The sequence below is a fragment of the Phyllosticta capitalensis genome, assembly GCF_038381095.1.
Source record: "Phyllosticta capitalensis strain CBS 128856 chromosome Unknown BKA78scaffold_2, whole genome shotgun sequence".
In the NCBI taxonomy this organism is placed as follows: domain Eukaryota; kingdom Fungi; phylum Ascomycota; class Dothideomycetes; order Botryosphaeriales; family Phyllostictaceae; genus Phyllosticta; species Phyllosticta capitalensis.
Window position 1 is genome coordinate 1129296 of NW_027117440.1, and position 26301 is coordinate 1155596.

The window sequence follows — 26301 nt, forward strand, 5'->3', positions numbered from 1 at the left end:
TCCACGCCACGTGCCATTGGGCAGTCGGTCGTGTTGAGGCTTTTCTCTCATCTCTCACCAGATTCTTGTCTTTACACTTTTATATCTAAACCCCAGTGCTTACTACGTAGCTTGGGTCCTGTCATTGTCTTGGTTGAGCACCACAGAATCTTTTCACGACAGAGTAAAACACCGCTCGAATCCTACTACTTCATTTGAGACTTCTTTTACACTACGCTATGGTTGTTGTGTTTCATGATCATCGATCGCATTGAACATTAATCAAAACGACCAAAAAAAGATGAAAATCTACGAAAAGATGAAAACCTACGGAAATGGGGTGGAAAAGAAATCTGGGGGAAAAACAAAAAGTGGCTGTCTTTTCCTTCTTTCATTGCTGTCTCCTTGCCTTATTAGCAGTTGGGGATGACAGGATGACAGATTGATCAAGGGTCGGTGCTTAGAATGAGGGAGTGAGTGGTAGATTGCATAGATTGAATGACATGAAACTCTACGGGGTATCAAACCAAAGATTTGACTCATTCCCGTGATGCCTCCATGTGAAAACAATTGACCTTCAGTCTCCAAACTCCGACCGCAAGCAAATCTAATAATCGCCACTGATGCCATCCAACGCCATTTCTTCTTCATAGTGCCTTCGCTACCATCACCATTGATTCGAATTGCCTTCCCTTGATCACAGAGCGTTATGAGTCACCAGCTGAATATCCTCGTCCACATTCTCAAGCCATGACGACGGGCCCCGGTTTCACATCCATTTCCCAACCACAATCTCGCCCCGACCATCCCTCGCGCACCCAGTAGTCAGCGTAGTATGCCGGCGGACGGACAGAGCGCGGACATGGACGTAGCACAAGTTGAGCTTGTCATGCGCCGAAGCTGGTCCGCTCCCATCGTGTTTGCGCTGGGGTGTAGACCAACAGTCTCATCACCCGCCTCTCCTCGTCAACGCCTTCATGGCGTCCCGAAAGCCACGCCTGATGCCATGAGCAATGTGCCTCAAGCGCGGTCGTCGACTGCGTCTGCGCTGTTCCTGGGGCTCCTCTGCCACAACTGCTACAGCTACGACAGCAGGAGGTGGCAGCGGCGCAATGGGTGGCGGATGAGGGGCGTTGCGCGGATAACTGGTCGGCGAGACGCGCGACGCTCTGCGATCATCATCGCGCGGACATTGAGGAAGGGGGGCGCGGACGATTTCTGTGTCTCGCCGCGCGGCATCGATGCTGCTCCTCGCCCAGCCAGCCCAGTTGGGAAGCCACGGGCCGTTGAGGCGGCCGAGGGACCTGCGTCTCGCGGCGTCGTTCGAGTTCTCATTCGAGTTCTCGTTGCCTTCGTTGATGACGCTGAGGGTGCGGCCGCGCTCGGCGATGATCTCGCCCTCCAGAACCTCAGTGCTCTCGGCTGTTTGCGGTGCGACGACTCTCCTGCTTTCCGGGTGTTCGTGGCCGCGGTCCCAGGGGCGATGGATTAGGATGTCTTCTTCTTCTGCAGGAGTGTCGGGTTGCGAGGCGGGAGGTATCTCAGAGATGACAATCTCGTGGTCCGAAGTCGCGGGCTCTGCAGGATTGGTCGAGACAGAGACAGAAAACAGTGTGCCTTCTTCGTCGGCACTTTCCTGAGATTCTTCATCACCAGATGACACAGTCTGCCGATCCGATGTTGCGGGCTCCGGGCGAAGACTCCTCGTCGATCCTCTGTGCATGACGCCCGCATTCGGTGAGTCGACTGGTCTGCTACGATAAAAGTCCCCATCGCCAGGCTCAGCAATGTACGGGCCAACATCAAAAGCGTGGTCGACCGGGTCCAAAGGCGGCCGCTCTTCGATTACTTGCGAGGGCGGCCTGTTGATGAGACCGTCCTCGGCGATGGCAGTCAAGGACCCGACGGCCGTCGAGGCTAGGCTGTTGGTCTCGCTGGCGCCGTCGTTGACCTCTTCCAAGACGTCGCCTGGGACGTAGGCTTCCTCGTTCCAGTAGTCGTCTCTTGCTTCGCCCAGGGTATTCCACCAGGCAGGGTCGTAGTTTTGGCCTTGATTGGGGAGCAAGGCCTGGCAAATTCGGCAGCGCAATTGTACAATAAACCCAATGTAAACTCTCAGTTCGGGATGAGGATCCCCTTCGAGTCCAACTTCTCTCTCGGATCTGACGTTTCTCCCGGACCGAGACGGGAGCCTGTGGTTAGGCTCGGTACTCAGTCTTATTGGGCGAGAGTGTCTTCTCGGCCTGAGCGAACGATTGCGGTTAACTCCAGTCCGATTGGAAGGTCTTGAGTTGGAGTCCGCAGGATTGTTTGCATCATTTTCCTGGGTGGTGGACTCTGGCTCTGCCTCGACATTGCTTGCTGGGACGACTGGAGATGTACGGGGACCCACACACCAATAACAGCGACATTGTACAATAGAGACGACGTGGCAGGAGACATTGAATGGCATGAGTGTTGGCTCGGATGCCTGAGAGTCATTCCTTGAGGAAGACGGTTGCGACGATTGCAGGTTGTCGGTCATCGTGTCGGTCAGTCCTCTTTTGATTCTTTACGTCTATGTGTTCTCCGTCTCTGTTTCAAGACTAGCACATCGTCAGTTGGGCATACAAGATCAAGTCAAATAGAATAACCTTACGGCGTTGGACCCGTGCCGTACATATGTTTCGCAGTAATGCTCGTGAAAGGCTGAAACGCTTGACGCTGTGAAGAAGTTGGAGGCATCCGAGAAGGAGCGCTTGAAGGGAAAGTCGCGAAGAGTGAAAGTCCTGGGGAAGACGAGGCAAGCAAAGGCAGGATGAGAATTGCAGGGGCAGTGGCAATCTTTTATAGTCCACAGAAGCCACTAAGGAGATGAACTCGAGCTTCCCTGGTTGGGATACGCTCCTCTCTAGTGAGGTAGGTCATCATCGACTGCCAGGAAGTGACGACACATGCTGGTCGGAAAAGCCGCCAAAGTCCAAGTCTGAAAAGGGCAAGCCGTTAAGAACCGTTCCACTTTTGGCACCATTCTTCAAAGTCCGGCCATTTGGGTAGTAGCGTGCTCTTCCACGAAAGGTCACACGAGTACGTTTTGAGCACTAACCATTGGCGCCTTCTATCATGTTCCTCCTCTTGGTGTTCGCATTTTCTTCCCGAATTCAGAGGTGGAGATGGATACGTGCAAGTTGTTCTATTCCATTGAAGACCCTGGCTTCAAGTACACTCGTGGTACGAAACTCGCAAACGAACCCGTCCCTTGTCTGGGGCACGGAGGGCGTGGCGTCGGACCATGTGCGATCACTGAGTGAAGGGATGGCATCGAGAGCAACGGTTTGGCGGGGTTGGAGTTGAAGTGCTCCCTGACCACACCTTCCGTGGTTAGAAAGTGCCAAAAAGGGAGGGCCCGCTGGGTGTCATCCCTTTCATTGCCCTCACATTTTGCCATCTGACCAGGCAGCAGTGCTTCCTCCGTACTAAATCTCCTCTTCTGCGAACCGCTGGAGCAGTCCGACATTCCATTCGCCCATCTTGCGTGCACTCGCTGGGACCCAGTCGCCGCTGTTCCTCAACGTCTCTTTTAGTGCCACAAACACATGCTCAGGTAGTCTAGCTTCTTCGACCGCCAGGGACTGTCTATCAATAGCCTGGCCTTGTTCGTTTCCGAGCTGGAGATGGGTCGCTGGCTTCCACATGACCTTCATCGCGCGCGTTGGGTCTGTTGGAGTATGGCTGTTTGATTCGGTTGAGTGCGGAACGGAGGAAGAGAAGGAAAGGTCGGGTGTGAAGACCCAGATCTATCGACGTTATCTTGGTTAGCACATTACTCAATGGATGAATTCTCCGCAGTGAATGGTCAGACGCACCTCAATTGGTTCAAATCGCTCCTTTTCGTCTTCAAATGTGGTCGCCTCAGGTCCACCGTCGGGAATAACCGTAAACTTCCTCACTCCTTGGTTCTCAATCAAGGATAACAGCTGCGCCGATACCCATTTGACCGGGCTATATGATTGCGGTACCGAGCTTTCTTTCCGTGGCACAGACAGACTCCACTTCCAGAGGCGGAAGCCATTGCTGCGGTGGTCGAAGAGACCGATGTGAGAATTGCATGAAGAGCAGAGCAAATGTGAGCGTTGAGAAGAGAGCTGGAAGAAGTCAGAACGAGGAATGCAAAGTGTGTGGTCTGGTTCGACGTGTGACGTGACTGATTGATTGCACTACTATACACTTGAGATGTATCTTGTTTGAATCGCCTCCGCCCTTTGAGTTGCAGGACCAAAAGCTGAAACCCAAGACACCGACTGGCGCAGAAAGCAAGAACCACATCAGTAGAAAGAGCACTGAGGGTAGACGAGCTTGCCGCAACCCGTCTTGTTCTTCTTGGACAATTGTATCGGAAACCGCGCCATTGATTCAACCGAGGTTGGGCTAGGCCTCCTTCTTGTTGCCCCTCGTTCAAGAGCAATCGATTGAAGATGGAGAATGAAGACGCGCGTAGGGGTCCAACGGTTTGGTTGGACCAACGGGCGCTGAAGATGCCAGGGAAGCTCGCAGGAGGAATCCTTACCTTGACGCCGATGCAGTCTTCTTCGGCAAGCAGCAAGTACGCTAGATCCACGTAGCCTACGCCCTTCCGTGCTGTGAGTTTGTTGCTGGCCGCGTAGCCTTTCTCTTCTCCTTCATGGTTGTGGCTGCCATGGTTGTGCTCATGCGGTTTGTGACAGTGCCAAAAGTCCATCATCTCTGCCCAATTCTCATTCGGCAAATCCAGCCATGTCTTGACGCCCACACGTGGCGCCTCTGCACCACCACCGTTTGCGCTTTCAGACCTGGCTTGGTGGCTTTCGCCATCACTGCGCCCAGGGTTCGCAACAGCGAGCTGTGCCCCACATTGTGCACATTCGACGCTCTCAGCTTCCTGCAACTGCCGAGCATCCCACGGTACTACATTCTCAGCACCCTGCCTCAACCGCAACAATCCAGGGCTCTTCTCCTGCAATTGCAGCCGCAGCGTCAATTCCTTGCTCGGAGCTTGAGGAAGCGTCAAAGCCGCAGTACCCCCGCCCGCGATTTGCGTAGGCAGACGAATCGAGGCAGATTGACCTTCATGGGTGAGCGTCAGCGTCTCGCCATCGGCGGACAGGACAGCCTTGGTCTCGGAGGTGTGGGCGGTGCGAAGCGAAGCGAAGAGCGTGACGGTCCGGATATGGAGAAGCAGCTCGGCATAAAGGTGGAGAATTGAAGATGGCTTTGTGGACGGTGACGGCGGGCGAGTCATTATGCGAGCGGGGTTGGATGGCGTTGAGGTTTGGGAAAAATGACGGTCGTGAAGATGGTGAACGTGACATGACGTCGAGCTGGGAGCGGCCACGACTTTGTCGTTCTGACTCAGCAACTGCAAGCAATGGCACTAAGACACCAGGACACCCTCTGAATCCTCTCACCGAACATGCACCCAAAGTGCAACGCTTTCTTTCTGTTCAAGCGCCATGCAACTTCATGACAGAATCATGACTTCAGCCACTCTTCGCTCGTCTGTGAATCATTTGCACAAGATCCAATGCCCACCAAGTAGTCCGTAGCATCCTTCGCCTTTCAGCTTGCCTCGTAGCCAGTCGCCGTCCACCACTTGCAAGAAATTGCTCCAGTAGCAGCCAACAGCTCGACACCTATTTTTCCACGGACCGGTTTTCTCTTCCTGAAACACAGCATTAAATTCCACAAAGCTTCCCTGACTCCAACCACCTTACGAAAACGCTGAGCCTCCACCTGATCCTCTTTGTCATGTACCCTACGTTTCCGTCCCGAAGCAGACAGCCACGCCGAGTTGAGTCGAGCCCAAGCAAGCCGTTGCTCAGGCGTTTGTTCGCCAAGTCCTTGACGCCAGGCGATAGGAGGACGAGACTCCAGCCTCCTCGTCTCTATTATTGGCATCTCACCCGACCCACCACGCATCGCCAATCTGCTATCTCGTTCCCGCTTCCGGAGCTTGCGCCCAGTTTTTATCCAGTCCGACTCGTTTAAGCGAACAACGACGACAACGACACGACGGCAAGTTGAAGAAGATTATTGAGGTAGTCATGGCAACGATGCGGCCCACTTCCGCCAACTCCCTTGCTGCTCGTCTCATCATTGACCCGACCCAGCCCAACCACCAGCACCCTCTATACAGGCACTTGCAACTAGCAGCAGAGCCGGCAGCCCATTTCGCATCTGGCGCAATGCATGACCTCCAATCCCGGTCATCACTATATACCCTTCCATCCGTCCGCGCCATCTCTCACTTCCGCGCCAGCGCTTCGCCTCGCCGACTCGCCAGCGCGGAAGCGCGGCATGTGCCGCCGCCGCCAACATAGTCGAGGCAGGGGTCTACGTGCAGCCATGGGTGATTGCGTCTCTGAGCACGAGGGTTTGGCTGTTCTTGCACAAATGCGCGGACAGCACAACTTCCACTGCCTACGTATCTAGCCTACCTGGCATGACGTGACCGGCGGCGCTTTTCAACGTGTGGGCGCACGCGCGCAGCCGCACGCAGGTGGTGTTGGTGGTGTTGGGTGATGGAGGTGGACGTCAGATGCGATGCAAGCTCGCGAGAAACAGCCGCACGCGCGCCGGCACACACGCACAGTCGCGCAGACGAGACGAGTCGAGAAGGGAGCACGCTGGACGGTTTGTGGGTGCGCAGATGACGCATGCAAGGTTTGGTGTGTTGGCTGGCGCTGGCCACACCGGGCGGCTTATTCTTTCTTCTTCCTGCTTTGGCTGCACTCACGCTTTTCCAGTCGGCAAGCTTCTACCCTGGGCCGAACGGGGTCCAGCCGGAGGATGATGGATGCAGGCCCTGCTTTTGCCTGACTGACTGACCCCCAATTGACTGCATGAACCAGCGCGGGCGACTAGGCTGTTGTAGTTGTTAGTTCCCAATCTGATGAAGTAGCTAGCGTAGCGACGAATCCCGCGCGGTGGGCCGGGTCGCCCGGGGGCCGTCTTTTGACTGCAGCATCTGCAGGACGGCCGTCGGTGCTTGCATGACTGTGCTGTACCATGTTCATGCCCCACTGTGTCGCCCGTCGGGCTCTGGACATCATGTCGTCGTCGACAACAGAGACGTTGCCATGCGGCGCGTGGACGACCTCGGGCAGGTGTGTGCGCACACACGGACGCGGTGAGATGGATGGCCGGCGCGGGAACGGGCTTGGGGGGGAGGATGAGCGGCAGGGGTGAGCTGAGAAGCAGGGGTCGGGGCAAAGGAGGGGGGGTGAAGCGGACGAAGGGTTGGAAGAGGATGACGGCCGCCGACGGCGCAGATCAACAACAACACAAACACCAACATCACGACGGTGAGGAAAAGTCGACAAGATCAGCAGGAGGTGGGTGCTCTGGTTGCAGCATGCGGTCAGCACATCGGGGAGTCGTCGACGTTGTGCGAATGGTGAAGAGAGGAGGCGTTGCGTCTTGCAGCCAAAGGGGACGGGCCGTACAGGTTGATAGGAGGAGCTCGGGCACGCGGGGACGGGGCAGGGACCCGGACAGCGATTGCGTTGCGCTGGGTGATGTCAGTGGGTTGCCGGCCCTGCCTCCGTCACGACAGCCGGGGCAATGGGACAGAGCCAATCAGGGATGAGGGGGAAAGACGGGGGGTCTTGCAGGGGTCGTGTCCACAGTGGCGACATGCGAGGGACGAGGTGATGGATGGAGGTTGGCCCATGGAATGTTCGGCTTCGAGAATTGGGGGTGGGTGTGAGAGGTGCGTGGGCGAGGTTTCAACTGCGTGGGCATATGTATGCTCTGTGACGGCAGCACCTGTATCATGGCTGCGGCGCAGGCGGAGCTGAAGCCCTGTGCGAGCAATCCAGGCGCGGATTTGGGCGAAAGGGACCGGAGCGGCTCGATCTGAGGCAGAATTGGCTCATGCTGTGTTTGGAAGTGAGATGCAAAGTTGAAATGTTCTCCATTTGCCGTGGTCGAGGCCAGGTACAGATGGTCCTGTAGTCGCTAAGAGTAGTAGTACATTGACGTCTGATCATGTACGTAAGACGGGACAATACGCCAGTGTCAACGTGAAACATAGCCGGAGCTGGAGAAGGCGTCCATGATGTTTGCGAGAGAGTTGTCGTAACATGCGAGTTGCGTTAAGCTCAGCCAGGCGCGTCACGAACCAACAATCAAGCATTGGATACGAGGTCGTGACAGTGAGACAGTGGGGAGCAGCCGTCGCAGGGCTCATTTGTGACAACAGGGTGATGGCCAGATTTTGACCGGTTGTCCTGGTAGCCATTAGCAACAGTTCCCTTTGAGGACAGTAATGCCAACTCAGACGAAGGAGGCTGAGTCTCCCAAGTTGATGGTGGGTGGTTAGCGCTCGCGGCTGACCGTAACTTTTTGCCGACACCCAAAGCAGATCAGAGTCTAACGGGCCGGGAAGGACGCCTGGCCGTTATCAGCTGCACGACCCTGCTTGTGGCGTCTTTGACTTGCAAATGCGCAACTCTAAGCTTTGGAGGGGGCTCCGTATGGTTGCCGGGTAGGGAGACAGAAACAGCCTCCATACAGGGCTTGTCTTGGCCTTATCTCGTGCCAACGAGGGATGACGGAGGGTCGTTGTTTTTTCAATGCAAGTGGAAGGATCTTGAAGGAATCAAAGGTTGATTTCGCCTTGAAAAGTTCCTGTTGGAGCAGCGGAGGGGAAATTCTGGGCGGCATCGAGATCTACAAGCGGGAGCAAAGCCAATCCACGGGTCAGTTGACATGGAGTTGCCTTGCACAAAGTTCCTTTTATGGACGCAGAACCAATCAGGGAAAAGATGGAAAATGGTCGACTTTCCGGATGACTGGCAAAGCATAAGCGCATCAAAGCAAGCGGAAATGGGGTGGAGGAGTGAATGAGAAAGTACCGGTACATGTAGATGGTGGTGACTGGGCGTGGGAGAAGAGCACCGAGCATGTGGGTATGGAAGAAGCAGCCGACCCGAAAGAAAAACAAAGCATGGCATAGTCATCGACTGGTGGTGTGATGGACTCGCCAGGGTCTACCAACAAGCGAACGGCCATGTAGGACCTGCTTCTATTCCTTGGCTGAACAAATGACTCTGTGGAGACTGCGAAGAAAAGTCTCAGAAGGCGAAGTGAGAGGCCGCTCGCCCGTTGCATCACTATACAGGCCGGGACGGACCGCGCAGCAACTGGTACATGTAGTATGTCGAAAAGTATCCGTCGGCAAGTGGTTACTTTGCGGAGCTGATTGGAGCGTCGGCAATGGGTGGTCGAGGATGGGGTGAAACTGAGACGACGACGACAGACAGAAAGACGGCCTCCAGACGATCTGCCATGCTGGATAATCATGGCGCCAGATCGACCGCCTGGCACTTGGAGCGAGCGTCGGCGATCTGAGGACTGGAGGTACTGGAAGTCAACGTGTAGAGGCCTCTGAGAGCAAAGGCAGAGGATTATTATTACGTGCAGCAACTAACAACTGGATGCAATGTAGCCACAGCACAAAATACGATTCGCTTTGTACTTGATGCACGACTCTCGACCGTCTGGCTTTGTTTTAGTGCCTTCCACAGCGGTCATGTGGTGGAGGCCCGGAGCAACGCGCTAGTTACGCAGAGAGCCAGGCTTGCCAGGTGCTGGGTGCTGTTTTGGCGCAAGGTAAAGCGGCAGCCCCGCGACTCAGAAATTCGCTCCCTCCATATTACAACCTCGCTGTCCACTCAACCCTACACCGTCCACTTCCTCCTCATCGTCCCTGTGCGACACAAGCCCTCCAACCTGGCCATGCTGCAAGCCGTCTGATCGTCCTCTCGCCCCTCGCTCGCCGAACACCTCTCCTGCGACTCCGCCTCCCGACTTCTACCACGACGCAACCTCGCCTGCCACCCTTCTCCCGGGCTCCCGCCTGGCAATTCCTCCACTCCACTCCTAGACCCATCGCGATTCTGTCATGATGGTCTGTCTCTCCACTGCCGCATAATCACCGACTTCGCCTGCCTTCCTCCCGGCACGGCCTGGGGAGACGGCCAGAGGAGGACGGCCTCCGCTCGCTGCCAACCTCGATTTCGCCCATTCGTACACGCTGCCACCCTTCGCTATGGAAACCCCCCAGAAACCCTCGTTGGCCCCGCCGGCCGTCACAGCCCTCAAGCTCGAGGCTGGTGCGAATCAACGCTCCATCCCCATGCAGCGGACCCTTAGCCAGAGCAATCGCCACGAGATGGAACAACTCAGAGAGGCTGCAGAGCAGACCCTCAATGTGTTGGTCGATCTCAACTTGGACGGCACCATTCGCTCCGTCAGTCCCTCGTGGAAAGATGTTGTTGGAACGGAGCCAGAGAGTGTCGTTGGAAAGCCCATTGAAGACCTGCTCATTGGGAACAAGCATGCGTTTGCCGATGCTGTTGAAAAGATGCAAAACAATGATGCGAGGAGCCGACTGATCCGGTTCTCCATAGCCATGGGTCCGGCCTCCAAGCTGCGAAAGAATGAGACATCAGATGAGCAAGACGACTCTGTCCTTGAACAGTCCGAGACGCCCGAGCCCGTTCCTTTGAACCTCGAGGCGCAGGGTATCATGTCGTACAACCCCGTATCTGGCGAGGACGGCCATGTAAGTCAATCCTGTCGCAGTGCGCCTTTGGCCGTTAGCTGACTGTTTAGACCATTTGGATGATGAGGCCCTCAGTCATCCGAGAAGTGACTATTGATCTTCCGGAAATCTTGGTCAACTCGCTCGGAGTCGGCGCCGAAGTCCTAGCACGCTACTTGACCGAACTTGCAGAAGCTGGTGCTGATGATCCAGCGGCTCATCCACCTCCTCCACAAGTGCTGTGTCGAATTTGCGAGAGGAACATTGCACCATGGTGGTTCGAAAAGCACACGGAGCTTTGCCTGCAGGAACACAAGGCCGAAATGGAAGTGCAAATGGCCCAAGAGAATCTGGCAGAGCATCGGAACGCCATTGTCAAAGTTCTCGACGCCCTCGAGGCGAGTTCGATGCGTGCCACTCGTGCAACATCAGCGGGAGATTTGAGCCTGAGTCCACAACCCGCTGCACTGTCTGCCGAGTACAAAGGGCTCCCCATTTCCCCCACTTCAACGCCGTCATCGGGACTCTCCTCTGGTCGAGCTTCGCCAGCATCGCCCCCGTCAAGCTCCCGAGAACGCACTGCTGTCGGCCACCGTCGAGGGCGTTCTTTCGCTGTACGGCGCCCCATTTCGCGAATCGTTGAGCTCGTGCTCGACTTGTGCGACACATCTCTGGAAATCAACACACCGGCCATAAAGGAGACTCGCACCCAGCAATTCCCAACGGAGCTCAGGACTCAATCGCCTCAGTCCGAAAATCGCATTTCTCAGGTCTTGCAATGGCAATCTCCAAGCATAGGAACAAACGACGGCGAGCAAGGGCTCATGGCTCTATGTGAGGACACCGCCAAGTTTTGCAAAGCCAAGGTCGAAGCTATTTTCCGCTATCGTCACATTCTCGAGTACTCTGAGCGCATTCGCATCGAGTTTGAAGATCTTGTACAAGAATGCATAGAGGAGGCACTTGAAAAAGCTGGGCGATATGCACGCGGCGAGTTGTCTGATTCATCCTCAGATACCGCAAGCCAGATAGAGCCCGAGGAGACTCCGATTGATGCTGATCCGCCGGAGCTCCAACAGGAGGAAGGCCTTTTCCCGTGTTCACTTCCGGATCATCCGTCGAGTATGAGCCAAGCCCTGCGAAGTACTTCCGAACTGTCGTTATCGTCACGTTTCGACAGGAGGCCCTCATCTGCTGCTGCGTCATCGACCAGGTCTAGTAGTCCACGTGGAAGTCAAACACCAAGATCACATGCTGGCACCATGAGTGTCAAGTCTCAAAGCAAGCGTGCCTCGATGCATTTCGAAAGCGATGCGGGGGCTGAGAGCGACACGAGTGTGAGGTCTTCGGTCATGTCAAGGCATGGACGTGCAGATTCTCCAAGCTCAGAAGCTGGACTTAGCAGAGTAGCAAGTTCTCGCGAGCGCAAGCGCAAAAGTCTAATTCTTCCGAGCGTCATGTCCAGCCGCCAACACTCCCCGGCTAGGAGTAACATGCAGCAGCCTTCGTCACCCTTGAGAATGACGAGGAGTCGCATGTCAATAGGCGCTGATGCGTTGCACTCCCCAATTACATCTCCTGTGCTCTCGACAAGCGAAATCTCCTCTCCGGCTCTTCTAGCTCAGCACCATCCGCACCACCATCGCCGTCAATCATCAACTGCCGGTTCTGACGTAGCAAGACCTCCTGTGTCGCCTCGTTTGATACCCAGTAGTAACCCTCAGCCAAGAGCTCAGCCGCCATCCATCAAGGACTTTGAAATCATCAAGCCAATCAGTAAAGGTGCCTTTGGCAGCGTCTACCTCTCGAAGAAAAAGTCGACTGGTGATTACTTTGCCATCAAGGTCTTGAAAAAGGCAGACATGGTTGCCAAAAACCAAGTCACCAACGTCAAAGCCGAGCGAGCCATCATGATGTGGCAGGGTGAGAGTGATTTCGTCGCGAAACTTTACTGGACTTTTTCCAGCAAAGACTATCTTTACCTTGTCATGGAGTACCTGAACGGCGGCGATTGCGCGTCCCTCATCAAGGTCCTTGGCGCCCTGCCGGAAGACTGGGCAAAGAAATACCTTGCAGAAGTTGTTTTGGGGGTCGAGCATTTGCACAGCCGCGGGATCGTGCATCGAGATCTCAAGCCCGACAACTTGCTCATCGACCAAAAGGGCCATCTCAAGCTGACTGATTTCGGATTGTCCCGAATGGGTTTGATTGGCAGACAAAAAAGAGCGCTGAACAGCAAACCGGAAGAGCAGGCGCCAGATCTCCTCAAGACTGGTCCTTTCCATAGGGCACTTTCCGTGACGTCCTCGCGATCCGCATCTTTCGACATGCAAGGCTCGCAGCCTTCACCATCCAATACGCCTGCTTTGACGCCTGCGATGGCTGGTGAGCTTAACCAGCCCTCGTATTTCAGCCTCTCTCGAGAGCCCACACGGGAGCCGTCCAGGCGGACCTCAGGCCACCGTAGCGACAGCGCAGAGAGCGAAGCATTCCAGAACATGTTCCGTAGGTTTTCGATCGCTGATGAACTATTTCCGGGGAACCCCAAACGCTCACCAATAGAAGAAGAGGTCGACATGAGTGAAGGGGACGGTGTCTCTCCAGATCCTTACGCGCTCCATCCTACTGTGAGCCACTCTAGCGTTGCGATGCATACAGGAACTCCCCCTTCGACATCTACCATGCTTCCCCCTCCCATGGCCTTGTTCGATCCCGAAGACAGCAATCGCAGATTTGTCGGCACTCCTGATTACCTTGCACCGGAAACCATCAACGGAAGCGGACAAGATGAGGTGAGCGACTGGTGGTCACTTGGCTGCATCCTCTTCGAATGTCTCTACGGATACCCTCCATTCCACGCCGAGACGCCCGACCAGGTCTTTCAAAACATTCTCGAGCGTAAGATCGACTGGCCGCCCGAAGATGAGTACGAGGTCTCTGAAGAGGCCAAAGATTTGATGAACCGCCTGATGTGCACTGACCCCAGCAAGCGACTCGGTGCCAACATGGACGACAAATACGCCAGCGGAGGGGAGGAAATCCGCAGCCACCCTTGGTTTGCTGATGTCAACTGGGAGACGCTCCGAGATGATGAAGCCTCGTTCGTCCCAGCCTCGGAAAACCCTGAAGACACCGAGTACTTTGATGCGAGAGGCGCAACCATGCAAAACTTTGCTGCCGAGTTTGAGGATCAGACATCGTCGCCTGCCGGAACTCCTGGAGCCGACTATCCTGAGCGGCCTCATGATGCCTTGTCTCGCGTTAAATCCCAAGTCCAGGTCAATTCCGCAAAGCGCAGCTTGATGCCACTGCATATACCCCCTCACGTCCGTGAAGGTAGGAGCAGAAGGCTGAGTGAGCCCATGGGAACCGACGACTTTGGGGCCTTTGCTTTCAAGAATCTTCCAGTGCTGGAGAAGGCCAACAAGGACGTCATCCAAAAGCTCCGCGCCGAGGCCATGCAAGCACAGACGAAGCCGCCCTCGACGGTAACTTCGCCTGCAGTGAGCTCTCCGACACCATCGCTGGACTCCAGCCCAATGGGTCAAGTGCCAGGTTTGAAGAGGACGCAGTCCACTGCAGGCAAGGGCGGAAGACCAGGATCTCCAGCTGTCAGCCAAGTCAGCTCCTCGCCAAGCAGAGCATCGCAGCCTTCATCACCACTTCTCGTCTCGTTCAGTACAGGTCAGCATCATGAAAGAAGAAAAACATCCAGCGGCGCGTCGTCTCTTTCCCTTCAACCAACAAGCAACAGCGGATCTTTGCAGCCTGGAAGTTTCTTCGACGCACCTAAAATGTCCCAAAGTCTCAAGTTGACGGGACCATCTCCAATCAAGCCTGTCAAAACGCCAGGGGCTCCAATGCCTCCGGAAACCAAATCAGCCAGTGCAGTTCCGCGACAGCATGGTGGATCTTTCTCATCTCCTCGGGCCCGGTCACACACAATTGGGTCCCAAGAGGACAACGTCGAGGCTCAACCGCCGCAACATACGCAGCACAAGAGGAGGAGCCAGGTCTTTGACATTTCACCCTCTTCGTCCGACACGGAGGAGTCTAGACAAAAAGCACTGCTTCGAGTACACAGAAGGCGACAAAGTACAAGGAGACTATCGCACATCGCTGCAGATGGCCCCTTTTTCAGGCCGCTGGACATTCTTGTTGTCGAAGATCACCCTGTTTCCCGATTGGTCATGGAAAAGCTTCTGGAAAAGCTACGCTGCCGGACGATTCCTGTCCAGACTGGACCCGAAGCTATGCGCTACGCCATGAGCGAAGTCAAGTTCGATATCATCATGATGGAATATCGCCTGCCACAGATCAACGGAGCAGATGTTGCCAGGATGATTCGAGAAACGCGCAATCCAAACAGCCACACTCCCATCGTGGCTGTCACAGGATACCTCAAAGAGCTGCAGGCACCACATCATTTCGACGCCTTGATCGAGAAACCGCCTACCATCGCGAAGTTGACCGAGGTCATTGGACGTCTTTGCCAATGGAAGCCGCCGCCACCAAACTGGACTCCAGCGATGCTGCCTGCATTCCCAACCTCGAGTCTGCGCCAGGAGTCGTCGCGTTTGGATGACAGCCCAACATCCAATTCGTCAGGCTTTGCACCTGTGCCATCAGGAAGCTACCGCGGTTCCAGTCGAGAAGACTCAATCAGTTCAAGCATTTTTGGCGACAATGAAAACCGTGACGACGTACCGGTCGTCATCTCGCGCCAACCAACCGATGAGTGGAGGGACCGTGACATTGCGCGCGCATTTGGTGGACTCGGAATTTCAGATGAGCAGACTGCTGAGCCGAAAAACTTCATCCGACCTCTTCCAGATGTTACTCCTCTCCGTTTAGAAGCTTCTGCACCGGCGACCTTGGAGCATCCGTCGCCAGTCCCAAGAAAGCAAAGATCTTCGGAACAGATCAACGCCAAACGGCGTTCGCTTGAAAAGCACAAACACGAATCTGCCGAGTCTGGAGACGATGAGGACGAAGAATTGGGCAGTAACCAGGCCTCGCGTGCTAAGAGCCCGACTTCAAAGTCTGGTCGAGCCCGTGGGTCGTCTAAACTTGGTGTGGAAATGATGCGTACAAACAGTCATGGCAGCGTGGTCTCGGTGGAAGACATGGCTGCCATAGGGGCAATCACGGAAACGATGTCGAGTCCCCCACCTGCTATAACAGAAGAGCAGACGCCTAGCACCGCACCCAAGCCACCAACTTCGCAGCCAACAGATCAAACCCCGAATTCTCCCCCGACAACGCTCGCGTCGGCTGGACCGCCTTCCAGTTCTCCTAGTCAGATCGCTGAAGGAAAGCGCACTGACGATGGCTACCTGAAGCCCCGAAAATCGCCAACAAACATTTCCATCACGCCGCCCGAAATGCTGCCTCGCATGCCCGGCGACACTGTCAAAGAAATCGAAATGGATCAGGATCAAGACATTGACGCCGAGGCCACACCAAAGGCCAGTCACTCGTCAGAGTTGGGTGCTGATCTGGATCCTACGCCCAAGGGATCCGGGACAAGTAGTCCCTCAAGAAGCTGTAGGGGCGCGTGAATACTGTAAACTGTTTGGCAGGGGTTTGAGAATAGGCAGCAGCGACGAAGAAGAGTCGATTGTACAACCAACAAACGGCACCAGCATCTCGAAAGGTGCCATACCTACATACTCGCCCTCGTCCTGTTGTTTTGTTACCACAAAACTTCTCTTGAAAAAGAACAAGACCAAAAATCCGCAAAAAAAGACAACGAAACTGAATACCGATCTCCAATCTCTTTCTTTTGTTCCTCCGCCTCGTGTGTTTTCTTGAACGTCTTTTTTCTTGCTCTGCTTGGGGCTAGTTGCGGCGATTGGTTGGCTGTTCGGTTGTTTGGATCATGGTTTGCGATGCTTCAGCATGGCGCATTGCGAAAAAGATTGGTCTCCCATTTTTCCAACACCCTCGTCCCGCCTCGTCTCTCCTCTCGCCCCTCGCCTCTCTGAAAGTTCTCCATCCCGTACTTAGACTGTCTTGTCCCTCGGATCGTTCATGTTCCTTCCTCTCGCTGACTGACACTCGACAAAATTTGCTTTTTCCGACCTCTTTTTTCCTTTGTTCGAAAACTGCTCCTCTCCTCTTTTCTCTGCTGGGCCTGCTTGCTGGGCCCCTCCAGTTCTTCTTCTTCTTCCTCTTCTTCTTGATTCCTCTTTTGTGTGCCCACAGAGAGCGCACCTCTTCTTCTTCTTTTGTTGTTGAAACCCCTTTGAGCGGTATAGCGTGGTGTTGGTGGGTTTCTCCGTGTGTATTCTTCTCTCTTCCCTTTTTGTTTTCGCTGTTGTTCTTGTAGCTGTAGCTGCTGAAACTTGCAACTCCCGAACCAACCCCTCGACTCTGTGTTTGTTTTTGTCGAAGTGGAGAGACGTGTTTAGGCTGACCTTGGCTCTGGCCTTTGTGATGAAATGAGCTGGGATGGATAGGTTGGAGGCTGTGAAATACCACCTGCGGGTAGTGTAGTTTAGTCAAAATCCAGAGTCGTGTGGAAATTGAAGTTGCCAAAAAAGAATCCAATTGATCTGAATGAGCACAGTGGCTAGTATGTCAACGTGCCAGATCTTGGAAAGATTCCGAGGATTAATTGGGTTTGTTTTCAGACGAGTTGCTTGTGAGGTGAGCGGAAGTCGAAGTATTGTCAAATCCACACGACCTTGCTGCTGGCCCGCTGGGTTGGGAGTGGTTGCGGTTCTTCCCCGTACATAGCCAGAGGACAGCTCAAACGGTCTCTTGAATCTGAGTCGATCAAGTTTCTTGCGGAGAAAGTTGGCTCTCGTCATCCTTTGGAAATTCATACGGGGAATAAGCGGTCGTCACGCAATCAGATCGAAGATTATTTAGAAATGCATCGAAATTTTTACAAATATTGACTGAAACCAAGCATCCAGGCGCAATCAATCATTCGTCTTTTCTCATCTAAAGAATAGAACTAGAAAATCTTTTGGGGATGCAGATGCGAGATCTTCATGTGGCAACGCCCATCATCGCCACCACCCATCGCCTCCGCCTGCACAACGCAACAATCCAAGGTGTTCATGCTCGCCGTGGCCTTCTCTCAAAAAATGCAGTCGAGGGGACCATGTCCATTTTTTGTGCCCAGGTTCATGCTCCTGTTGGCGTGGCTGTGCAGCGTTGGTGCAACACTGGATGGCGCAGATCATCGACCTTGAAGCGGCTGTGCCTTGCCCGCCTGTTCTTTTTAACCCAGATGAGCGGTCAAAGGACCCCCGCGGAGCACGAAAAAGACAGCAGTTTGATCCGGGTCCATCCTCCCGGCCAGTGTATTTGTGGACTTTTCCCCAACTAATCCTCACTGACTCGCCCCCAGTTTTTGCCATCATCTTCCTCACCCTCCTATGTCATGTCATCGTCACCGCGCATATGTCGTGTTGGCCACCGCAGGAATGGTACCCGTTTGGCCGTGTTTCCAAGTTTGGAGGTGGGTATTCGTGGTCGTGGTTCGTGGTCGTGTTTCTTTTAATAGCAACAAAAACGTTAAGGTAAGCCGGGGGAACGGGCTGGGGTGGGCAGCGGTGCGCTGGGGCGGCAGCGGCCGCTCACTCGCTATTCATGGCGCGCACGCGGTTGATCTCGAGGAGCAGCTGCTGGAGGTCGTCGTCGGAGATTTTGTCGACCAGCGAGGGGATCAGCGTCTTTGCCTCTTCGGCGTTGTCGCAGCAGAGGGAACCTGTGCACGACGCCAACGTCAGTCATCAGCGTCAGCCTTTCTCGAGTCCAGTAGTGCCTCGTGATGCGCGACGCAAGCAATGCTGCGGCCGGCGGGCCAACAGGTCGAGTCGCGCGGCGACGCAAATTGCGGGCGAACACGTATCACAGGGGGAGGGAGGGAAGCGTAGGTGCGTACCGAGCTGGCTCCTCTCGAACCCGGCCAGGTCGTTGCGGGTGCGCAGCAGATTGTCGATGCTATCACAATCGTCGCGGTCCTTGAAGCGGCTGAAGACGTCGAGGTAGGCGCGCATCTTGGTCAGAGTCTCGGTCTCGTTGAGGGCGATGTTATGCTTCTTGCGGTGCTCGACAATGGCGTCGATGATCAAGCGGGCCTCGGACAGGGTCAAGGTGGTGACGTTTTGGAACTCGCCCAGCTTCAACTCTTGGCCGGCCTCTTCGTCGCCGGCTCCCTCGCCCTTGGGACGGCGGCGGCGCTGGGTGTAGCCCATGGTGGTTGGTGTTGAAGTTGGATTAAGGTGCAGTGGAGAGAGAGGAGGGCAGGCTTGCGGCTCTGTGTGCTGAAGCTTTCCATGGGTTCGGCGGCGGCGGCGCGGCCGAGCAAGCGACACAGACAGGCGGGCGTGAAAGTGGTGGCCGACTGCCCTGGGGGTATCACCATGTCAACACCAGCGCTGTCGGACGCGAGAGAATTACACACGGCTTCGATTCGAAGATTCCAAAAATCCAAATCCAGGGCCTCTCTGTGGGGAAGCTTAATGGAAGCGCACATGGCGACGGCGACCCTGCGAGCGTGCGGCGGGCCCCTGAACAGAAGCCATGTCGACTCCCTGTTTGTAGGCACGGTGGTATAGTAGGAGGTAGGTAATCTTAATTGCATGTACATGTAGAATGTACATGTAGGTACGCTTTGAAGGAGGACACAGAATTCGGATTGTTTTTCCATGCGAATAGCAATAGCGCAAGGAGAACCACAGATGCACCCCAAATGAATCACTCATGCAGCCAGTGTTTCCTGTACAGCTTCAACTGCATTCGAGTCGCTAAGCTGGGCACCGCAAGCTCATGGATCAACACGCCCAGAGCACGGTCATCTCAATCTACCTGACCTTACAGACCGACAGGGAGTAGACCTGAGTTCCTCGTACTCTCTTTTCTCTCCTCTCCCTCTTCCCTTCACCACTTCTGTCGTAGCTTCTGCCACCAACAACAACACCTCTCGTCCGTCCCCTTTCGCTTTCCAACATCAACACCCGTCGACAGTTGATACATCCAAGCTACAAGCTACCTCAGCTCTACCTCCGCTGCCGTGCCGTGCCGTGCGCTCCACCAACAAGCCTGCGAGACGTGCTGCAGTCGCGCTGGTGCTGGTGCTGGTCTGTCTGGTGCATGGCGGCGGCCGTCTCGTCGCGCTCGCTCGTTTCAGCCTCTACTCTCCCGCTTCCCTTTCCCCTGCAGGGATCTCTCCAACCGACGACACGACCAACAAGTCGAGGGTCCGACAACTCGCCGGCGCAACAATAACACCGCCCATGTTAGTGTCCATCGCCTCAGGAGCTCCAGTCCACCTCGTCCTCGACTTCCCCCAGAGCTCCCTGAAAGCCTCTCCGACTTCCATCCTCCCGCCAAACCTTCGCCAAGCTGCGCCCGCCTACTCCTCTCCGCACTCCCGCTGCCTCCTCCGAGCCGCCCACCACCACGCCCTCTGAGAGAATCTCACGGCCCGTACCGTCTACCTCCTCCATCCACCGCGACTCTGTCGGCCTTCTCCTCCATCTCGCACCTTCCGACGACCACCACCGCCGAGAGGGTCCATAGCGTGCGCGCATTAGGGGTGCTGGGGTCACATCATGGCAACCCCTTCAGAGGGTACGCCGTCAAGAGATGGCCTAGGCCCACCTGAAGACACTCTGCCTGGCGCTCCCGGCGACGCTGCCAACAACACAAACACCGTTCCTCCTCAAGGGGATCCTCCCGCCGAGCGCTCAGAGGTGCGCTCCCGCGGACGAGACAATGCCGATGGCGGCGCGCTTAGCACGTCGCGAGAGAGGTCGCGCAACGGCTCGCGAAGACCCTCGGGCTCGCGCACTTGTGGAAAGTGCAAAGGCCATCTGACTGGACAGTTTGTCAGGGCGCTTGGCGATACGTTCCACCTGGAGTGCTTCACGTGCCATGTCAGTTATACTCTGTCCGTCTTTGCGTTTGGTTCTCGTATCTGCTGACACAATTATAGGACTGCGACAAGATCGTAGCATCAAAGTTCTTCCCCGTACCTGACCAGGGTCCAAATCAGTACCCCCTCTGCGAGACGGATTATTTCCGCCGGCTCGACCTGCTCTGCTACGACTGCGGTGGCGCTTTGCGCGGCTCATACATAACAGCTCTGGACCGTAAATACCACATTGAACACTTTACTTGTTCCGTGTGTCCCACCGTCTTCGGAGCGCAGGACAGCTACTACGAGCACGACGGCAGTGTATATTGTCACTTTCATTATTCCACCCGGTTTGCCCAGCGCTGTAACGGCTGTCAGACCGCCATTTTGAAACAGTTTGTCGAAATCTTCCGGAATGGACAGAACCAACACTGGCATCCGGAGTGCTATATGATCCACAAGTTTTGGAATGTCCGCCTTCATTCGTCGGGGTTGCCTGTGGTGGAAAAGGCGCGGGCCGAAGAGGAGGACAACGTCGAGCTTAGGAAGCAAGTACGTGTGGAAGAGGAACGCGTGGAAGAAAAGGTCAACTGGATCTGGAAGACGCTGTCCGCGTTCGAGGAGCGCTCTGCGACCTGCATTTCGGACATGCTGCTCCACGTTAGCAATGGCGCTTATTTCGACGGGGTGCTCGCCGCGAGACGATTCATTGTCCACATAGACCTGCTTTTTGAAGCGGCTGACGACTTGGATCGGCTTTTGGTTGAGCAAACACCCAAGGGTGCGTCATCTTCCGCCGCAGTCGTCTCAGCTGATGCTAAAATGCTTGCAGGGCTTTCATACTCGCGCGAGGCCAAGCTGCTGTGTAAAAAGGTTGTTGCCTTCTTCCAGCTTCTAGCCCAATCCCAAGACACGGGCGTGCGCAGACTAGGCGTCACCCAAGAGCTGTTGTCGCTGGTCACGGGTCTGGCCCATTACTTGAAGCTCCTCATCCGGATTTGTCTCCAAGGCGCTTTGAAGCTGGAGCGTGAGACGGGGAGAGCACACGGGTTGACCAGCTTCATGAACCACATCAACGCGCTCGAGCCCAAGCTTGAAAAAGACGGCCAGACCGACTCGAGCAACGAGTCCGCATTACTGGTGCAACGAACGGCAGACACCTGCCCCGTTTGCGACAAGCCAGTAGAAGACAAGTGCATGAGAAAGGGCCACAGGGTCTTCCACATTGCCTGCATGGCCTGCCAAAACTGCAACAAAGACCTCCGAGACTCGCCAGAGGCTAGATGGAGCGGCGTCCACGAGCGACTTCTTTGCATACCCTGCTCTGCCAATGTTTCGGACGCTGAGGATGGCTTTGTGCATGTTACGCGGCTGCGGCAATACGTTCACCTTTTGCGAGTTGCACACTCTCGTCTTCTGGCTACATTACGCACAAGCGGCGCGCTGCCGCACACATCAGGTAAGCCAAGGGCAGCACTCAACGACAATTGATCCCCGGCTAACCGACCCTGCAGACGACCCGAACTTGGCCAACTATGATTCAAATAGTGGTCACCGGATTTCTCCGCCCGGAGCAGAAGCTGTTGAGCCACCCCTTCTCCGCTCAGATACAAGATCAAGGTCTTATAACGGACAAAACGTGCAGGACAAGACGGCCACGCCCTCGTCGTACGAACAAACGCTCGGCGATATTCGACGGCTACGGTCGACTCGTCTCGACAAGCACCTGTCCAACACGATGAAGCGCGCCCGAACCTCGAGAGTAATGGACGGCCCCGAAGGCGTTCGCCCCGGATCAACAGGAAATGCCGGCCAAACCCAGCCCGGCATGACCATTGAGCAAGGACGTGATCCGAACGAAGGGGGTGCCCTCACGTTTGGTACTAACGGGGGCATCGCCCTTGACGACATTCCCCGGATTATTGCCGCCGAGCAAGCAAAGGACCAGAGACCAAATGCCGCCAAGTACGCCGGCGTCCATCTGACCGGTCGTGAACCCAGGGCCAAGCTCGTCAACGGACATCGTCGCGATGTATCTGGAGGGCAAGAACTGGAGAAGGCCGCAGCTGGTGAAGGCCACTATGGCAAGAAATACTTCTCGGAGCTCACTGCTCTTGAATACTTCATCGTCCGCCATGTCGCCGTCCTCACCATGGAGCCGTTGCTCGAAGGTCACTTCAACCAGGAGGAGCTCCTCGAACTGATAGAAAATCAGAAGAGACCAACTTTCTGGAACAAGTTCGGCAAGGCCTTTAAGGGTGGTAACAACAACGAGAAGCCCAAGGGCGGCAAGAAGAAGGGCGGTGTCTTTGGAAAGAGCCTGGAGTACGTCGTCGAAAAGGATGGCGCCGAATCAACCGACTGCGTAGGCCCCGGTACGCTCAAGGTCCCCGCCCTCGTCCAAGACGCCGTTTCGGCAATGCGACACATGGACATGTCCGTCGAGGGTGTTTTCCGCAAGAACGGCAACATCAAGAGATTGCGCGAGCTCAGCGAGGAAATCGACAGCAAGGGTGGAGACGCGGTCGATCTGACCCGCGAAAGCCCTGTCAACCTCGCAGCTCTGCTGAAGAAGTTCCTGCGTGAGCTGCCCGATCCCGTCATGACATTCAAGCTCCACAAGCTCTTCATCACCGGCGCAAAGATCCAGGACGAAGACAAGCGCCGGCGGGTACTCCACCTTACGTGCTGTCTTTTGCCCAAGGTACACCGTGATACGATGGAGGTTTTATTCACATTCTTGAATTGGGTGTCATCCTTCTGCGCCGTTGACGAAGACACCGGCAGCAAGATGGACATTCACAACTTGGCCACAGTCATTGCCCCCAATATTCTTTACCCCAACGTTAAGAGCCCCGACATGGAGGCAAGTTTCCTTGCAATCGAGGCTGTACATGCCTTGATCGAGTGCAACGACTCCATGTGCGAAGTAAGCTACCTCAGTCTATGATCTTTACACTTCTGCTAACGGTTCACAGGTTCCCGAAGAGCTCCAGTCCATCTTGGCAGACTCGAATATGTTCGACCTGAGTGCTGAACTCACGACCAAGGAGATCCTGAAGCGCGTAGGCGAGATGGGCAAGATTCCGCAAGCGAGTGTGAACAGCGGTCAACCCATCACCGGCAACTCAGGCAACCGGTCGTCGGCCCCCGTCGTCGCTCGCATCGAGACCGACCCGTCGCCATATCACGCCGAGTCGTCGGTCCGACACGTGGGTGACGGCCAGTCATCCAACAATGAGGCCCTGGCGTACCCCAAGCCAGCTTACATCAACCCGGCGGGCTCAACAGAGAGCCATGGCAGCGACCGAGGGTCGCCTAATCGGCAAAGCCAGTACCGACCTGGCGGACCGTCACAATATCCGCAAAGGCAGAACCCGGTCGCTCCAACAGGAGCAGGTTAATGTAATTTCCAGGGGGTAGCAGCATGAGCGAGCAAACAAAAGAAGATGGCCCCAGCAAAACAGCAGGGCAGGGGGGATGCGGCGGACATGGGTTTGATTTGCATTGAGAAACGGGTCTCTCTTCGGTCGGCAAAAAATTCACCAACGGTTGTGTGTTGTTGTAGTAGCCCTGGAGTTTTGCTTTTGTCTTTTTGTGCTTGCTGGATTGTTGTGGATTTGTCGTGGCATGCACATGGAAAGGATGGATGGGGTTGCGGGTGGATACTTGGGGCGGAGTGAAGGGTCCCGGTTTGGTCCCGTTTTCCTGTCGTCGACACTGTCTTCGCTCGTCTTTCGTTTTGTTTTGGGTTCTCAGCCGCCGCAGCAATCGCGGTGAGCGGGAGACATGCGTCCAGCAAGCACTTTGCAAGCGAAGCAGCATGCGGGTGTTGTGGACGTGTGGATGTCGTGCTGGATGCATGGCGAGGAGAGGTTCTGGATATTCTCTCCGACGCAGGTTTGCTCTTTCACCGGCACATCACAAGACGGACAACAGGCGACATTTTGGGACCTTGTTCGTCGCCTGCCTTGATTCCTTTTTCCTCGTTTTTTTGTTTTTCGTTGTCCTCTCTCCACTTGTCGTTTCTAAAGCTTAATCTTCTTCTCGCGCTAGGGAGTCTTTTCTTCCTTTTTCTCCATTTGGAACCCCCTTTCGCTCTTCTTCTCTTCTCCTTATTCTCCTCCCCACCCTCGACACCAACACTATCCTTTTTTCATTTTCTCTTTCTTCTCCCTCCCTCCCTTCGACTGGTCTGTTCCTGTCGAGCTGTTCGGCGATGACCACTACCTTGGAAGCGGCAAACAAGCAAGCAAGGAGGGAATTGGTCGAGCAGGCAGACGGGCCAGGGAAGAAGATGAGACAAGCGGTCACAAAGCGGCAAGGCCGGGCAGACGCGCAAGCAGGCAAGCGGGCTGTGGTTGAAGCGAGCAAAGCAGAGACGCAGGCACAGGCGGACAGGTGGGCTGGCAGGCAGGCAGGCAGGCAGCGGCTTTAATTCTTTTTCCAAGTGTGCTCCCTCGACGGAGGAGAAGAAAAAATAAATCGTCTCTCCTAGAGGCCTTCTCGATTCACCATGTTCGCCATGCCATCCTCTGTGAAGTGTATTCGAAAATCAAAGACAAAAAGGGACTGGTAGCCAGTCAGTGCTCCTCCAGGCCCAACAAGCAAGACTCCTCCTCGTCCCCCTTTGCCTTGGTTGCGGTTTCGTGTGTTGTTCGTTACCGGTGGCAGATACGGGCGTAGGTCGCATCTGGACCTCACAACAAACGAACGCCACGACGCACTACTTGGTAGTCTACTGGAGTGGATGGCGGGTCGGGTCGCGGATGAAACGCATGCCCGTGCTCGACGCTGTTGGCTGTTTTGTGGCTAAAACCCTGAGGCGGCTATCTCGCTCCATCCCATCCGTCCTTCAGCCAGCTTTGGAGGTGCTGACGGATTCAGAAGTTGGCTGAGGTGGGCTCTACTGGATATGCCCGAGGTAGCCATACAATGGAAACTCTTACGCACGAACTTGCTGAAGGTACCTAGGTGGGTTCGCAGCAGGTACCCATCCATCCATCCACCACCCATCGGTTCCTGGATTGTCCGTAGACGGTGGTGACTCACAAGATGTGGCCTTCTGGAAGCAGAGAGAACCGGTTTAGTGAGCAGAAGAGGAGTGGTATCCGCACGTACCTACAGACACTACGTAGGTAGTACCTGGCAGGAGTAGTCGGTCCTCCTCATGGGACGGGGGGGTTGAGTAGGGCGAGCAGTGGATAAAGGTAGGGTAGGGCAGGGAAGGTAGGAATAGGGCGAGCAATGAGCAACGAGGGTCAGTCGGGCCAGGCATTGCACCAACCCACGCGAGACCCGGGCGTTGCGGGGTGCGTGAACTCGGTCGTTTGGTGGACGCTTGAACGGGTGAGATGGGGGATGGTAGAATTGCCGTTATTCGCCGGCGGACGGCGTTTCAGCTGGAGCGAGGGCAGGGCGGCCGAAGCCAGTCAGTGCGGTTTGGTGGTGGGATGGAGGTGGATAAGGCTTGGGATGGACGAATGAAGCAATGATGGATGAGGATGGGTGGGGTGAGCAGAGGAGGGGAAGCGAACACCTCACAGCCAGTCGGTGGTCGTCAGCTCGGTCGATTGGATACATCATCGTCATGGCTACATAGGTATTGTTAAGCTGTTTGGACTGGACTGGAGAGTGCCAGTTTTCTGGTGCATCTCACCGCTGCTCGGCTGAGGTCACTGAGGTGAGAGAAGCGACGAGGAGGACCCTGTAGCCTGCAGGACACATGGGGAGCTAGGACCACCCCTGGCAGCCCAACCTAATGGCCGGAGCCCAGTCTGCATTTTTTAAAGAAAAAAAAAAAAAAGTCGATGCTATTTTCCGGTTGGGCGCGATGGTGCAAGACGGGGGCCAGCATGGAATTGACGCGTCGCATGCGCTG

The 26301-nt window shown here is 55.4% G+C and overlaps 8 protein-coding genes across 8 annotated transcripts; 4 read left to right on the top strand and 4 right to left on the bottom strand.

The window, feature by feature from the left end:
- Positions 1–928: 928 nt before the first annotated feature.
- BKA78DRAFT_292395 (uncharacterized protein) lies at positions 929–2503 on the bottom strand (the record flags this gene model as incomplete). The annotated part of the gene is made up of 1 exon (XM_066886050.1): positions 929–2503. The coding sequence occupies one exon, from the start codon at positions 2501–2503 to the stop codon at positions 929–931; it is 1575 nt and encodes a 524-aa protein (XP_066747613.1).
- A 931-nt stretch (positions 2504–3434) lies between these two features.
- BKA78DRAFT_292396 (HECT-like ubiquitin-conjugating enzyme-binding-domain-containing protein) lies at positions 3435–5236 on the bottom strand (the record flags this gene model as incomplete). Its single annotated transcript, XM_066886051.1, has 3 exons — positions 3435–3755; positions 3825–4141; positions 4180–5236. 3 exons carry the CDS (start codon positions 5234–5236, stop codon positions 3435–3437), a joined length of 1695 nt encoding a protein of 564 aa, XP_066747614.1.
- Positions 5237–6889: 1653 nt separating this feature from the next.
- Positions 6890–7674, top strand: BKA78DRAFT_74708 (uncharacterized protein). The gene has a single exon (XM_066893677.1). The coding sequence runs from the start codon at positions 7133–7135 to the stop codon at positions 7580–7582; it is 450 nt and encodes a 149-aa protein (XP_066747615.1). The 5' UTR covers positions 6890–7132; the 3' UTR covers positions 7583–7674.
- Positions 7675–8203: 529 nt separating this feature from the next.
- BKA78DRAFT_305421 (uncharacterized protein) lies at positions 8204–8990 on the bottom strand. Its single transcript, XM_066887702.1, has 2 exons — positions 8332–8990; positions 8204–8225 (listed from the first exon to the last, which is right to left on the bottom strand). The coding sequence occupies exon 1, from the start codon at positions 8955–8957 to the stop codon at positions 8568–8570; it is 390 nt and encodes a 129-aa protein (XP_066747616.1). The 5' UTR covers positions 8958–8990; the 3' UTR covers positions 8204–8225; positions 8332–8567.
- A 911-nt stretch (positions 8991–9901) lies between these two features.
- On the top strand, positions 9902–16264 carry BKA78DRAFT_74729 (uncharacterized protein). Its single transcript, XM_066893678.1, has 2 exons — positions 9902–10564; positions 10615–16264. The coding sequence occupies exons 1-2, from the start codon at positions 10049–10051 to the stop codon at positions 16102–16104; spliced, it is 6006 nt and encodes a 2001-aa protein (XP_066747617.1). The 5' UTR covers positions 9902–10048; the 3' UTR covers positions 16105–16264.
- BKA78DRAFT_74730 (uncharacterized protein) lies at positions 16265–16989 on the top strand. Its single transcript, XM_066893679.1, has one exon. The coding sequence runs from the start codon at positions 16425–16427 to the stop codon at positions 16872–16874; it is 450 nt and encodes a 149-aa protein (XP_066747618.1). The 5' UTR covers positions 16265–16424; the 3' UTR covers positions 16875–16989.
- A 1146-nt stretch (positions 16990–18135) lies between these two features.
- BKA78DRAFT_349746 (RNA polymerase Rpb4 family protein) lies at positions 18136–18756 on the bottom strand (the record flags this gene model as incomplete). Its single annotated transcript, XM_066890851.1, has 2 exons — positions 18136–18266; positions 18444–18756. The coding sequence occupies 2 exons, from the start codon at positions 18754–18756 to the stop codon at positions 18136–18138; spliced, it is 444 nt and encodes a 147-aa protein (XP_066747619.1).
- A 1359-nt stretch (positions 18757–20115) lies between these two features.
- Positions 20116–23824, top strand: BKA78DRAFT_292399 (uncharacterized protein; the record flags this gene model as incomplete). Its single annotated transcript, XM_066886052.1, has 4 exons — positions 20116–20439; positions 20499–21879; positions 21935–23349; positions 23399–23824. 4 exons carry the CDS (start codon positions 20116–20118, stop codon positions 23822–23824), a joined length of 3546 nt encoding a protein of 1181 aa, XP_066747620.1.
- Positions 23825–26301: the final 2477 nt, after the last annotated feature.